The sequence below is a fragment of the Mauremys mutica genome, chromosome 3 (assembly GCF_020497125.1).
Source record: "Mauremys mutica isolate MM-2020 ecotype Southern chromosome 3, ASM2049712v1, whole genome shotgun sequence".
In the NCBI taxonomy this organism is placed as follows: domain Eukaryota; kingdom Metazoa; phylum Chordata; order Testudines; family Geoemydidae; genus Mauremys; species Mauremys mutica.
In genome coordinates this window covers 63263291-63279606 of record NC_059074.1, presented here as the reverse complement: position 1 = coordinate 63279606, position 16316 = coordinate 63263291, and the positions used below count along the sequence as shown (strand labels likewise).

General features: G+C 42.6%; 1 protein-coding gene across 2 annotated transcripts in view; it reads right to left on the bottom strand.

Moving 5' to 3' along the window:
• Positions 1-329: 329 nt before the first annotated feature.
• Positions 330-16316, bottom strand: part of TTK (TTK protein kinase) — a 128737-nt gene continuing 112750 nt past the window's right edge. For both annotated transcript variants that reach the window (XM_045011898.1, XM_045011899.1), the window contains 4 exons: positions 13915-14091; positions 5307-5397; positions 4919-5022; positions 330-1136 (listed from right to left, as the gene is read on the bottom strand). In XM_045011898.1, the coding sequence (XP_044867833.1) occupies positions 1050-1136; positions 4919-5022; positions 5307-5397; positions 13915-14091 (459 nt within the window). In that variant the 3' untranslated portion in view covers positions 330-1049. The remainder of the gene's footprint in view (positions 1137-4918; positions 5023-5306; positions 5398-13914; positions 14092-16316) is intronic.

The following is a 16316-nucleotide window of genomic DNA, read 5'->3' as shown; positions in this document are numbered from 1 at the left end:
TAAAATTGAAACACGCTTCTAAATTAATGTTTAGAACAGTACTTATTAAAATCAGTGTAACAGAATAAAAGTATAAAAAAATCTTGGCATAAAAGCTTCCTCTTTATACACTATACTTCAGCTTCTTGTAATAGGTCTACCACCTTTAAAGCATCTTACGTGAAGTTCAGAACAGTACTTTAACTGAAAAGGTTTTTAAAACTAGTATTAAATTTTAGCTCTTTTCTGAACACCACAAAAACTAGTTACTGTATATACTCGTTCATAAGCTGAATTTTGCACCTTGAAAAAAAGTTGCAAATAGAAAACTGAATTTACAAGGAACAATTTTTATACAGTGTAAGCCACTTTATTTACATTGTTCTTCAGAGTTTTATCAATACTTCCAGTGCATCATTTATCATGCAATGACAACTGAAAATCTCAAAGGCAGGATGTTAGATTTACATTTATCAACAAACAATGCTGTGTTTTAGCACTTTAACATTAACAATATTACAGAAGTGTTTATTTTCCAAAAGTCTAAGACAATCCACTGGACGTAATGGAAGTCACTGATATTGACTATGTTTGACGGTAAAGAATGAAACTGTAGAATATACTTTCCAAGTGGTACTTGCAAGGACTCTGTCAGGTACTTTAGATCCACAGTTTGGGTTTTATAGAAATCTAAAAATCCCTCCCATCTTTTTTTTAAAAGTTTCCTCAAAGTTGTTTTTTTATTTAGACATACCCACACAAGTATTTGCAATCCAAATACTATAGCCTTGTGCCAGTACCAGGACCATAAAGTGTGACGGACTAGCTCATTTTCACTATTTAACCAGTGACATTCAAATTGTAAACAGACAGCAGATGGTAAAGAGTATAGTTGATTTTTTAAATTCTGTATTAATAATCTATGGCATTATTCGCAACAGAGGTAATGACCTTTACTTTAAAAATAGGATCTTTATGCTGTCAGTGTCCTTTTTTTAAAAGAGCAGATCAATATATATTTTTATCAAAATTATTTTACACATTTCTAGTAAATCATGCATTACTGCACATCATTTCTTTGTCCGTGTTTGATTGCCAGGTTTTGTAAACGCAGATACATCAAGACTTTCACCACTGTTGCACTGTTCGTATAAAGTCTGAAATTTAAAAAGATAAAGGGGTAGAAATAGTCAGTCCAAGAATTACTTATTCAAATGATGTCTGTTTGTAAAATGATGGTATAGTTTACAAAATTGTTTTGACAGACAGTAATGAGTACCATCTAAACCCAGAACTAAAATTTCAGATATATGCAAATATGAGGAAATTAATAGGAAGACAGGGTAAAGCAGTACTAGCATTAAATGCAGTTTAGTGTCCAGATGGTGAAAAACATATGAAGCAAGACCACTAAGAAAAAAAAATGAACATGCAAGTAGGTAGAGTTCCATAGAGGAAATGGAAAAAAATTATTTGGCCCTTGAGACATCTTGGGTGGGTGTCCATATTGACATAGCCACATCACAGGATACAATTAGTGCGGTAAGAGAAATTTGTTTCTGTCAAATGGCTGCCATCCATATGGACAAAATAGGTCTGACTACTAGAGATCATATCCAGGCAAGGAAGACCTATGGAGAAGCTAAGATATGTAATGACTCTGTTCTGGCCTAGCTGCCACAGAACTGCATGAGGGATAGAATGAAACTGTTACTTGCACAGTAACTCTGATTCTTCGAGATATGTTGTCCATATTTTATTTTTATACTTTACACCCACACGGTTGGTGCATGTGTGCCCAGTGTACTCAAGTGTACCTGTTGGGCTGTACCCACTGAGGCAACATATCCTCACACACCTCTAACCGATGGCATTAAGGGCAGCGCTGCCCTAATTACCCTTTAGTTGTTTTGCCATATGGAATCCTGATATTAACAGACTCCAAGTAATTAGGATAGAAAGCATGGCATGGAACATACATACAAACACCACATCTTAATCACAATTATTATACAGGTAAGTAACTTTGAGTGATTGTCCATCTATATATTCCACTGCTGGTGACTTCCAAGCAGTGACCCTTGCTGGCAGTGTGTACCAGGAATCTAGTGAACACAGAACTGTCCTGCCAAGTTTGTGTCATCTCTGGATGCTCTTACTATGGCAATGTTGTGTCAACATGTAGCTGGAAAAAAGTCATTTTACACAGCTCCATAATTGGTAGATTTCTGAAAGAGGCTACAGAAATAGACTGAGTCCTTGTGGAATGTCCAGTTACTCTTGAAGGTGGGTGTTTGTTAGGAGTTGGCTGATTGGATCTCCTCTTGTACTGGACTCTATTAGCAATTCTTTGTGATGAAACAGCCTCATCTTTAACTCTCTCTGCTTATGTTACAAAAAGTCTGAGATTTCTTAATGTGCTCAGTCCTTTCTTAATAAAAACAAATTGCTCCATGTATAACTAAGAAATGCAATTTTTCTTCACCTTTGAGGTGCATTATTTGGTTCAAATGAAATTCAAAACTGTTTTAGGTAAGAACCTGAGGAGTGGTTTCAGGATATCTAGTCATTAGGGAAAATCATGTATGGTGGGTCTGCCATTAGAGCCTGTAAGTCTCTCATTCTTCTGGTCGACGTTACTACCACCAAAGAAGGATGTTTTTGATAGAGAGGTGAAACAGAGTATGGAGTGAGGGGCTGAAAGGATAAAACCAGAGGACATAGTAGAATCCATTTTTAATGGCACATATTCCTTTTCTCAAGTGAAGACTTATCAGACATTTTAGAAACCTTGCTACCTTTGGGTGAGAAAAAGGAGAAAACCGCTGTATGACGGGCAAAAAGTTGTCTCAAAGAGCTCAAAGACAGGTGAGAGTTCTTGAGCTGTAGAAGGTAATCTAGGACTGAGATGTGAGACTGATGGAGACAAATAGTGTTGATGGTACCTATATTAAGAATCTCTTCCATTTGGAGAGGTAAGTGGATCCTGTGTAGTCTTTCTGATAAAATCAGCTATTCAGCATCCTTGCTGTCAGATGGAGTGTCGTGGGATCTGGATACAGGATCTGTCCTTAACTCAGATATTACATCCAAGACCAGAGGTAAGGTTATTTGGTGGCTGAACTAAACCTTTGGAGATTTGCATACTAAATTGCCTTGGCCAAGTGGGGGATATCATAATTAAACGTGGCTGTATTCTGCTTGATTTTTCTTAGAATTCTTGGTATTATGGCAATTGGGAGAAACACATATAATAGTATCCAAGGGCCATGGGATTAGAATTGGATCTTGGGCCATTCCCCCGGAGCAGAATCAATGACATCTCATGTTTTCCCTAGTGCAGTGGTTCCCAAACTAGGGTTTCTGAACCCCTAAGGGTTTGCGAAATGTTTCAAGGGGTTATGGGGAAAAAAATTCCCTAATGGCGGACAGAGCTGTCCCTAGGGACCCTGGGCAGCACGGGACCAGCAGCCTGGAGCCCCTGGACTTCCAAGAATTAAGCAGATCAAAGCAAGCATATCTATCACACTGAGGAGATTTAAACTTCAAGCCTCCTTATAAGAAATGGAAAGGGAGGTGGATATTTTTTGCTGTTTTTAAAATTAAATAGGCAGCTAGTATTGTTTTTTAAATTATTATGAAAAATATGTTGTAACATGTGCTGTTTGCCTGAACTGCTCAAGACCTGAATTCTTGTGTAGGAGGAACTCTTTGAGTTGGATTCTTAGATACCCTCATGCTGTTTCACATCTGATACTTCTTGATGAAACATAGGAGCCTTGTCTTATAACAAGCTTACTCAAAGTGATACAAGCTACAAAAGTGAGATCTTGGAAGAGCGTTGCTGTTTTCATAATGTAATAAAAATAGTGTAATGATAAATAATAATTAATAATAGTCTGTAATAAGTATGTCATACAAACAAATTTTATATTTCCAAGATCACTGCTTTTATAATTTATACTCAGGTAAAAGAGAAAATCCCTAGAAATATTCATTTTTAGGAGGGGGTTCGCAGGACTTGACATTTTGGTGAAAGGGGTTCACAGGTTGTTAAAGTTTGGGAACCACTGCCCTAGTGGAACAAATCTACAGAGGGAAAACCCCATCTTGAGAAAATGAAGTGAATCACCTTTTATCTGAATTCCCTGCTGAGGTTATCCACTAGTAAATTGTGAATCCCTGGAAAGAGACTGGCTGTTAAAAATATTTTAAAAAAATATATGGAGCTATACCTATCTCATAGAACTGGAAGGGACCCTGAAAGGTTATAGAGTCCAGCTCCCTGCCTTCACTAGCAGGACCAAGTACTGATTTTGCCCTAGATCCCTAAGTGGCCGCCTCAAGGATTGAACTCATAACCCTGGGTTTAGCAGCCCAATGCTCAAACCACTGAGCTATCCTTCCATAGACAAAGAGGAATAACTGGGAAAGCATGCCTCAACACCAGGAGAAGGAAAAACAGCAGAAATAAAACCCTGCATTCGAACTGGCTGCCTGATGGACATGAAGATTTACTCATTCATCCATATTGACTGCAGGAAAGTGCTGCAGTGCTAACCCACTTCACAGCAGCTTGTTACTTTTGGTCAGGGCAGAACAAGACAACATGGGCTGTGTCAGAGAGGAGAGAGAGAGAAAGGAAAACAGTAGTCAGCACAGGAAAACTAGGGAGAAAATTTATTGCACAAGGCAAGGAGATGAGAAAAAATCCTGTTACGACCACCACTCTAACTCCCACTCCACTCAAGGATCATGAGAAATGGTAATTTACTAATCTGCAAATTTCATGACAATATTGCACAGGTCCTCTATATCGGGTGATAACGTTTTGAAATACTTACTCCTATTAGCTTTGTGATGCACACACTTATTTTAACTAAACTGATTATATTTTAAAGAAATGTGAACATTATATTGGTATAAAAACTGTACTCACTCTAGCAGCTCTAGAAATAGAGTTAGGAGAGTTCAGACCAATAAGTTGGCCAAGGATGCGCTTCATTTCTTCTGTTGTTCCTTTTGTATTCGGACCACCTACGGCTATTCAAATATAGTTATGTTGAAACCTGCATGCTAAGTGTAACTTACAAAATGTATACAATCAGTCTATTATTTTGAATATATAAGAATTTAGAATTAAGATTCTGGAGCCCTTGCCAACACATACACAAGTGTACCAGAAACACTTATGCATAACTCCAATAACTAGAGAACTCACACAATAAAAGGCATTCCTCTTTAAAATCAAAATAAATTTAGAGAAATTTAGAAAATGTTCACTAATTTATTGTGATATAACTTTAAATATAAAATGTAAAAATTACCTGTCTGTGGATAGGTTTGAATGTGCACATATGGATGAGTCAACAATTCAGAAATTGATATTCTTTGTTTAGGGTTCCTTATTAAACAGCGCTACAAAATAAAAAGATTGAAAAAGTAGGTTGAGTGGGTGAATAGTTGAAGCTTTGTTTTCTACAGTTAAATACACATGCTCAATTTCCTGAATCATTACAGGTATGCTGGTATCCATGTACAAATCTGTAACTTATAAAACTCGTTTTGGTAGGATAATATCAAATTGGCTGTATCTGTTGAACTGGAAGGAACCTGTAACACATGTATGGATCCTCATCTCTTAAAACCAAGACGCCTAGAAATCCCCTCTTCACAGAAGAGAAACTGAAATACTCCTGTAATATCACTCCTTTGTAGGCATGAGGAGTAAGAGGCTCTCCTGTTGTAAATGCCAAAGTAGTCTGACATAGTTTAGTTAGGGATAGAATTGGGAAAAATAGTTTGAGCAAATATTTTATTTTATTTATTTATTTATGGGGAATGCAGATTCTGATCAACTAAACATTTCACAAATTTATGTAGAAAAAAATTCTACTTGAAATGACCATTTCAAAATTTCCTTCAATTTTATTAAAAAATAAAATCAAAACAAAACATTTAGTTCAACTAGAAATATTTTCCTAACTTTATCAGAAATCCCAGCTACACAAAAAAATCAGTTCTTCAAGATCTAGATCGGAGTTGTAACTTTCATGTCACAGGGTTAACAAACATATACCCCTCACATCCCATATTATCAATGCTTAATCCTAAACTACATGGGCGGCGATTACCTTGACACTATCTTCTGAATAGGAATTCTAATTATGCAGTCACATTAATTTGTATTAAATGAATGTAATAGCTGCAGATTTAGTCACATTTGTGCAGAAATTAGATGCCAAGAAATTTCAGTAACAGAGTTAAGGTTGCCCAGTAGGCTCCCAAAACGTGGAGAGTGGCTAAATTTAAACCTCTGAAAACCAGAATATACTGTGTACACTACCCCCACAATGTAACCTTAATTCTGTCCCTGAGAATTGGCAAAAGTTGCAGAGAATGATTCAATAGCACGGTGTACCATAATAGGTAGACATGAGAAAGTTCTAACAATGTGCCACCGTGTGTTGTGCTCCACAGCCTTGAATTCCAGCATTTATCTGGATGTGCTCCAACTGCCTTCACTGTGTTAGGTGTAGCTATATTGAATGTTGGAGAGATTAATTGGAGCAGCTTGGCAGAGCTGTTATTACAATGTGATAAGAGGCACATATGTGTTTTTAAAAGTTCAAGTATGCCTCATTTTAATGTTGACTTTTGTAGACTATGTCCACAGAGGAGCACAATGGTGTCTTCTTGCCTTGGGGAATTCCAGCACTCAGGTGGCACATATGACAGTAGCCTCCAAGGAGTGAGGGATAAGTGAAAACAATGTCTCAGAAGGAATTCTCAGGGCAAGTGTGGAGGCGTGGTAACATTTAGCAAGCTTGGGATGGTTTGGGTGTAGGCCAAGTATAGTTAGCTCCTGTTTGCTATGCCTGACCTAACCATGAGCACTGCTTTTCCAAGGAGAAAGACTTAGACTTTGTCCTACAGTGCTCAGGTACTCTGTTCCCAAAGTGTTCTGTAACATCTGTAAGGGTCGAGTGATAGTATGTGTTATTGGCATAATGGGGCATCATTCAGAGGACAAAGTTAAGGTTGGGTTGGGTGGCTAGTGTGTACTTTACTTATATTTCCTTGTTTTCAGATGTTTAAATTTAGACAGACACTCTCCATATTCTGGAAGGACACTAGGCACCACTGGACATCCTTAACTCCATGTTAATGAAATTTCTGGGCATTTAGTTTCCTTCACTGGGGGGGCGGGAAGGGAATTCTCAGCTCCCTGATTTACCACAGCCCAGCTCTGCCCTTCCACTGCCTTTGGCTCATAGGCAATGATTATCCCAGCCAAAGAATGACTTCATGTTAGTCCCTTCACAACTTCTGCATCATCTCCTCTCCCTTCTCTCTGCCTGTCCAGCACAGCCTGGCTCTCCCTGTCCAACCATCTTTTCCACAGAGAGGCAGGTGTCAGCATGGAACACACAGGTTGAGGATCTGGAGAGAGGCTACTGGAACAAGCACGGAATCAGTGGGGCTGACAAGGGGGGAAGAGCATGAGAGGAAGCATGGTCCAGTGCACAGGACCTGGGACTCCTGGGTTCCATTCCCTGCTCTCTGATAGACTTCCTATGTGACCTTAAGCAAGTCTAAGTCTCTGTACCTTAATTTCCCTACCTGTGGAAATGGGGATAATGGTATGTAAGAACATAAGAATGGCCATACTCGGTCAAACCAAAGGTCCATCTAGCCCAGTAAACTGTCTTCCGACAGTGGCCAATGCCAAGTGCCCCAGAGGGAATGAATAGAACAGGTAATCATCAAGTGATCCATCCTGTCACCCATTCCCAGCTTCTGGCAAACAGAGGCTATGGATACCATCCTTGCCCATCCTTGCTAATAGCCATTTACGGACCTATCCTCCATGAATGTATCTAGTTATTTTTTTAACCCTGTGATAGTCTTGGCCTTGACAAGATCCTCTGGCAAGGAGTTCCACAGGTGACTGTGCATTGTGTGGGGAAAAAAATGGTTACCTACCTTTCGTAACTGTTGTTCTTAGAGATCTGTTGCTCATGTCCATTCCTAGTAGGTGTGCGCATGCCACGTGCACAGTCGTCGGAAGGTTTTTTTCCCTAGCGGTACCCATTTGGTCGGCTGTGGAGCCCCCTGAAGTTGTGCCTTCATGGCGGTGCATATAGGTCTCTGCCGACCTGCCACTTCTTCAGTTCTTTTTGGCCGGGAAACTCTGACAGAGAGGAAGGTAGGTAGGTCTTGGAATAGACTGAGCAACACACCTCAAAGAACAACAGTTATGAAATGTAGGTAACTTTTTTCTTCATGTGCTTGCTCATGTTGATTCCAAATAGGTGACTCCCAAGCCTTGCTAGGAAGCGGGGTTGGAGTTCATCGAATTGCTGGCTGAAGCACTGCTCTGCCAAATGCTGCGTTGTCCCTGGCTTGCTGGGTAATGATATAATCAGAGGTTAACGTGTGGACAGACAACCACGTTGCCAGCCTGCAGATCTCCTGGATTGGGACCTGGGCCAGGAATGCCGTCGAGGAGGCCTACGCTCTTATAGAATGTGCCGTTAGTGCAGGGGCAGGTATCTTTCCCAAACCATAAGATGCCCGCATACAGGACGTGATCCACAATTAAATTCTTTGAGAAGACACCAGAAGGACCCTCATCTTGTCTGCTACTTTGAACAACTGATTCGACTTACGAAATGTGTGCGGGAGCTCAACCGGAGCCGCGGGAAGAGGGGACCCGCCGCAGTCATACCTGCGGCAGGTCCACCGGAGCCAAATGCCGCCCCCCCGGGAAAGGGCCGCCCCACGCGCCTGCTTGGCGCGCTGGGGTCTAGCAGCAGCCAGGGGCGGCTCTATCAGTATGATTGCCGCCCACTCCCTGTGGATCTTGAGCAGAACCTTCTGGATGAGCGGGAAAGCGGGAACACATACAACAGGTGGCCAGTCCAAAGGAACATGTCTGTGAGGGAGCCTGGGCTGTGGTTCTGGAAGGAACAAAATTCCAGGCACTTTCTATTGTTTTTTGTAGCGAACAGGTCGATCTGGGAAACTCCCCACCTTTGGAAAATGCTGTTCACCATGTCCGGGCGAATGGACCACTCGTGGTTGTGGAAGGATCTGCTGAGATAGTCCGCCAAGTCGTTCTGAGAACCCAGAAGGTAGGATGCTTCCAGGTGAATTGAGTGGGCTATGCAGAATTCCCACTGCTTGAGGGCTTCATGACATAGGTGAGAGGAACGAGCTATGACCTGCTTATTTATATAAAGCATTGTGGTCGTGTTGTCCATCATCACCACCGCGTGCATTTCCCTTGCAAGTGGGCCTGGAAGGTCTGGCATGCAGGCGGACCGCTCTCAGCTTCTTGATGTTGATGTGAAGCGGGAGCTCATCTTGTGCCCAAAAACCTTGGGTCCTGAATTCTCCAGATGAGCTCCCCACCCCAACGCTGTCACATCTGTAACCGGGGACGGCAAGGGCTGCAGTTTGGAGAAGTATTTGCTCATACTGCCTGTGGGTCGAGCCACCACTGGAGAGACCCGCAAACTGGAGGTGGGAGTGTAACCACCTTGTCCAGACTGTCACGCCCAGGCCTGGAGAGGTCTGAGCCTCAGCCTTGCATGCTGTACCACATATGTACAAGTTGCCATATGTCCGAGGAGTTTCAAGCAATTCCTCGCCGTGGTGGTAGGGTATTGCTTGAAGCCCTGTATGATGTCTTGCATTGTCTGAAAAAGAGACTGTCATAAATATAAAGGGAAGGGTAACAACCTTCCTGTATACAGTACTATAAAATCCCTCCTGGCCAGAGGCACCAAATCCTCTTACCTGTAAAGGGTTAAGAAGCTCAAGTACCTGGCTGGCACCTGACCCAAAGGACCAATAAGGGTACAAAATACTTTCAAATCTGGGGGGGGAGGAGAAGAGGCTTTTGTTCTGTCTGTTCCGTGCGGCGTTGGGTGGAGCAAGATCAAAGAAGCAAGCAATCCTACTCCTGTAGAGTTAGTAAGTATTTAGCAAGGAAATGCATTAGATTTACTTTTATTTTGGCTTGTGAATTTTCTCCTGTGCTGAGAGGGAGGGTATTCCTGGTTTTCTTTTTGTAACTTTAAAGTTTTGCCCAGAGGGAAACACTCTGTGTTTTGAATCTGATTGCCTATGAGATTATCTTCCCTTCTAATCTTACACAGGTACTCCTTTCACCTTTTTTCTTTAATTAAAATTCTTCTTTTAAGAACCTGATTGATTTTTCATTGTTTTAAGATCCAAGGGTTTGGGTCTGTGTTCACCTGTACCAATTAGTGAGAATATATTCTCAAGCCTCCCCAGGAAGTGGGGATTGTTCTCAAGCCTGCCCAGGAAAAGGGATGTAGGGTCTTGGAGGGATATTTGGGGAAGGTAGGACATCAAGTGGCCCTCCCTAAATGTTTGTTTAAATCACTTGGTGGTGGCAGCATTACTTAATCCAAGGTACAAGGAAGGATTTGTGCCTTGGGGAGTTTTTAACCTAAGCTGGTAGAAATAAGCTTAGGAGGTCTTTCATGCGGGTCCCCATGTCTGTACTCTAGAGTTCAGAGTGGGGAGAGAACCCTGAAAGAGACTCTGTCAGGAAGGCTCTGGCCTGACCAAAGACCAATAAACCCTATTCTCTGAATAGGGGAAAGAGTTGATTTGTGTACATTCAGAAGGAGACCCAGCCTGTTGAAGGTGGATCTCATCAGGTTGACGTGTTGCTCCACTTGTGCCCTGGAGTGGCCCCTGACCGGCTAGTCATCGAGGAAGACCTGCACTTGCCTTCTTCTCAGGAAGGCAGCTATGACTGCCATGCACTTGGTAAAAACTCAAGTGGCTGCTGACAGTCCAAAAGGGAGAACCGTAAACTGGTAATAGTTGTGGTTCACTACGAACCTGAGAAAATGTCTTTGGGCTGGAATTATCGATATGTGGAAGTACATTTCCTTGAGGTTGAGGGTGACGTACCAGAGACCATGTGGAACCTCAACTTCTTCATTAATCTGTTGAGGCCTCGCAGGTCAAGGATGGGTCTGAGATCCTTTGGCTTTGGGAATTAGGAAATATCAGGAGTAGAATCCCTTGCCCCTTAGCTCCCGAGAAACTTCTTCCACTGCTCCCGCAGCGAGATGCGTCTGAGCCTCCTGCATGAGGAGTTACTCATGAGAAGGGTCCCTGAAGGGGGATGGGGAAGAGGTGGGAGGGGGAGAGGAGGAGCAGAATTGGAGAGAATATACCACTTCTACAGTGCGAAGGACCCAGTGATCTGAAGTGGGACCATGCACGGTAGAAATAGGACAGAAGATTCAGGAAACATACTGAAGGATCCATGAGTGGACTGGTGTGCTGCCACCGGGTGCCCCTTCAAAAGACTTGGTTAGAGCCTGATGACTGACTCATCAAGCCTGGCCTTTACCGGGTAGTGGATGGGGAGGCTTATGCTTGCCATTCTTGCCCTGCTTCTTGGAAAAGTCTTGCCTAGGCTGGGGAGGGTAGAAGCGCTGAGAGGGCTGGGGCTTAAAGTGGTTTTGCTGGGTGGTGGGGGTATGCAGGCCCACTTATTTTAATGTTGCCCGTGAATCCTTGGAGTCTGTCTGCTCCAAGAACAGTCTCATGCCATCAAAGGGCAAGTCCTGAATTGTTTGCTGGACCTCTGGTGGAAGGCCTGACACCTGGAGTCGTGAACTCCTCTTCATGGCTATGGCAGAGGACATTGTTCGTGTGGCCGAATCTGCTGCGTCCAGTGAGGCCTGTAAAGAGGTCCATGCCACTGCTTTGCCATCCTCTACTCTGGCAGCAAACTCCACCCTAGAATCTGATGGGACCAATTCCTTAAATTTCATTATGGAGTTCAATTAATTGAAATTATATCTACTAAGGATTGCTTGCTGGTTAACAATCCAAAGCTGGAGCCCTCCGGTGGAGTACACCTTCTGGCCAAAAACGTCCAGCTTCTTTGAGTCCTTGGATTTTGGGGTTGGACCCTGCTGCCCCTGCCCCCCCCCATTCACCACTGTCACGACAAGTGAACCTGGCTGCGGATGAGTAAATAAGTATTTGTATCCCTTAGAGTGGACAAAATACTTCCTCTCCACCCACTTAGCTGTAGGGGAAATGGAGGCAGGAGTCTGCCACACGGTTTTTGTAGTGGCTTGAATCGTTTTAATGAGAAGCAATGCCACCTTGAGTGGCCACTCAGAGGTTAACATGTCTACCATGGGGTCCTCAGACTCAACCACCTCCTCGGCCTATAGCCCCATGTTATTGGCCACCCTGCATAACAGCTAGTGGTGCGCACTGTTATCAACGGGGGCAGCCCAGAGGATAAAGACCCCGCCACCGCCTCATCCAGTGAGTATGATGACAAAGCCCTAGGCAGCATTGGGCCCTCCTGTCCCTCCTGCTCCCTAGATGGAACCTGTTCAGTGCTGTGCTGTTCAGCGCCGACCGCAGCCTTGGTGGTGGAGCTGGGACCTGGATGGGGCTGTGTGCTGTGGACTGAAGCCATCTCGGTGCCTCGAGGTGTGGGACAACCCCAGGATGCTAGGGAGGCACGTACCTCTGGAGTGCGTGCACTGGGCTTGGTGGTTTGCTCACAGGGTCCAGAATGGCCATTGCACAGGCCCCTGCCATGGCATCATCCCGCCTCCTCCCGTGCCGCTACAATCGGTGCTGGCTGCGCCAGGAATAGTAAAACTCCGCCTGTGAGTCCAATGACAGGGACCTTGAGTGCGGACACCATGGTGGTGCCAGCTGGGATGGTGCCAGAGAGCGGTGCTGCGGAGAAGGCGAATGGTGCCACATCATTGCGGGCTTGCCTCTGGGCGGTGCTGGAGGTCTGTCTGGGCTGGCGGGGGGACTGCGGAGCTGTCATGGCAATCAAGTTCCTGGCCGCATCAACTATGTCCAGGGTAGAAGGGAGCTCCACCTGGCACACTCTAACAGGAGAATCCACCGGCACCAGACTCGACTGACTTCTTTGTGAGTGCACTCCTTCTGTCTTCTTGTGCCTCTTATGTGGTACCTCCATGGGCTTTGGCGCCAGGGAGTGTCAGTGTCGAGGGTCTCTATGCCCAGAGTCCTTCCTCAGTGCCGTTTCTTGAACAGAGGCTGAAGCACTTTGCATGGAGGTGCTCGGTGCCCAGTCCTGCCAGCCTGGAGCTGGCTGGGGATGGAGGGCTGCCTTCATAAGGAGTTGTTTAAGCCTTTAGAAAAGTTGACCATTAAACAGAAAGTGCTGCCAACCCTAACGTTTGGAGAACTGGTGTTATGCTATAATATACATTTTGAAGATCAAATACAACATACTTATTATTAAAAAGGGATCATGTGATACAACTGGTTGTGATCCAGTTTTACATTATGCAACATAAATCGTTAGTATTTCCATTAAGTTTCTCAGTTCATGCTTCACAAACATGCCCCATCAAAAGGTAAACTGCCTTCACCAGGTCAAGAGCAGTATCTGGATTCTGAATCTATATTCCCTGCTAGGTAGCATTGTCAGCAACTCAACTGGACTCAGTTTTGGCTTTTTAGAGACATGAAAAATTTGGCTCGGTTCCAATTTGTGGGGAGTAGGGGGAAAGCATTTTGTTCTGGGCAGAGCATATGTTGTGCTTATATTGTGACTCAGCCAAATCAACCACGTCATACTGCCTAATCTATATAGTTACTTATCACATTTGCAAATGGAGCTGAAAAATCATGCTTGAGCTAGAGGAAGCCATATAGTTAGCCTTAGCACTAACTAATCTTCATTTTGGTGGTCATATCCATCATTACATGCACAATCAGAATTATGCCCATCTGGGAACCAAATTAGAAAATGTTTCAGAAGAAGTCAAGTCACATCTACTCAGATTACAACAGTCTAGTAAAGGAACAACCATCACTTGAATCTGAATTCAACTTTTTAAAAAAACTAAAAATATTAAAGAAAGTTACCTTTAACACATCCTGGAGATCTTTTTCTGTAATATCAGGGAACTCTATTTCATAACTAGGATCAATTATAGCATGAAGTTTGGTGATCTGATTTGTTATGTGCTGAAACGGAGTCCTCCCATAAGTCATACAATATAAAATGCATCCCAATGACCAAACATCACTTTTGGGACTTATCTAAAAACAAACAAAGTAATTATCTGAATTCTAATAATATTAATTGCTTTAGTTTAAAAGGGAATGATCTCTTTTCTCATAGTTACCAAACATCATTAACTTTGTGTAATATAATTTCACTTAAGCAAGAAGATACAATGGGGAGTGTTACATAGTCTGATGATTCGCCTTAGTGATTATGCACAAACGCCAAAGGCTGAGTGCCATTAACTACCAACATATGTCATTATTAGACCATAAACATAAATCTTGGAGTGTCTTGTTACAATATTAACTTCAAAATAAATATATTCTAAAGAATTATTTTTATGAGGACTAGATTGTCTTTCTCAAGTGTAATCCAACTTAAAAAGCTAAAGAGTTAGTGATAAAATTAAAATAAAATATTTGATTTTAAAGTTGAACTTGATATTGCTTTTGACAGTTTCTTAAAACAGTTATTTCCTCTTCGCATCTCTTCACAAAGATGGCGGTGAAGAAAAAAAAAGCAAAGAAAACTCCCTCTCTTGCACAACAACCAACTGCATTATCTGGGATGATGATGATGATGATGTAGGGTTTTGGGGTTTTTTGTTTGTTTGTTTGGGGTTTTGTTTTTGGTGGTACATGATCCCAGAACTGCCTCCATATCAGTCAGTCATTGGAGAGTGGGGGGAGGAGGCACAGTTCAGCCTCAGTTGAGATATATTACCCTGACAACAATACAGAAGTTCTTTTCTTCAGTGTTTTCCTCACTAACCCCGTCGCCCGAGTATGATCAAATTATAAATGAGAAGAGACTATTGATTCCAAAGCCAGAGGATCTGATAACCACCAACATGGATCTCTTAGAAGGAAAGGTAAGTTAGTGGCTGTTTAATAAAAACTGCAACCCAGTGAGTAGAGCTGTCTTTATTTTTAAAATGAAGACATTTCACTAGGCATGTGTTTTCTACAGAACTTACTTTTTGTCTACAGAAGTCATAGGACGACTCTGGCACAACCACCATGCCATATTACTTACCCGACAAGCATTGGGCTTTGGTCAAAAATTAGAAATATTAGATTACTAAGCCAGGACCCTTCATGCAGGATCTTATGAATGAAGCCTTTGATTAATATATGGGGTGAAAGCTTCACCCTCTGTCAGGCACGGTAAGAGGGCCAGAGCAGCACAAAAACATCCTTAAAGAACAGTATTTGGTCGGGGGCGGATTCCCTTGGCCCCGGCACTGCAGAACACAGCCTGTAAGCCTGTCTTTGAGGACCCCACACAAGCCCTGGTATAAGAGGTAAATGGGAGGGAGGGAGGGACATGTCAGGGCAGGGACCACAGCCTGCAGCACTCTGGCCTGTACGGCAGCCCCGGAAGGCTGTCATACTTTAGACAGACTACCAGGACAGTTTAACTGGTGCTAGGGGACTGCTCCATTGCCTGGAGCAGCCCAGGACTGGGAAGGTGCAAAGATGGCTTAAACCCATCTTTATCTGCTTTTCCCATTGGGCTGAGAGTTCTTTGCTGCATCTCTCAGAAGTGCAGCCCAGAATCTCACCCAGTAAGTTTAATGCTAACCCAGATGTGGTGGGCAATGTACTTTGGTATATGGCTCAGATGGTCATGCAAGATGCTCACTTCAGTAACCTCTTTGTGCAAAGATCTTACAGACCATTACTGAGCTAAGTTACATTAGCTATTTTTAAAATGCTAACAAGAACGGTAGATGAAAAAATCCCACATCTTCATTTCACCATTCTGCCAAAATTGTTAAGCTCAGAGGTGAAACCTTAGCACAACCTTATACCCATATTATAATATCAACATACAAAAATGTCATATGTAGATAATGAGAGAAAGTGAATCCTCCTGTAGATCTGAAACATCGTAACTTAATACTATTTGAAAGGGTTATTTAAATCTGTGCACTAAATATTACTATAGCTATAACTGAGCAGCCTCAAATCAAACACAACCAAATCAAATTTACCCTAAAATTGAGATTAAGTATTAAAAGTTTCAACCTGAAAAGATTTTGCCAAAATTATAATTTTTTGGAAGTAAAGTGTGTGTAAAACATTAACTCCACTAGAAGCAGTATGCTGATGACATTCAGCTATCTCTCTCATTCTCAACTGATGCCACCACTACTAACATGTCAGAATGCCTACAAGAAATTAGCTCTAGGATAAAGAGCAGCTGGCTCAAACCAAACTGAGGTAAGATCAAAGTCATGTTGGTTGAAGAGAGA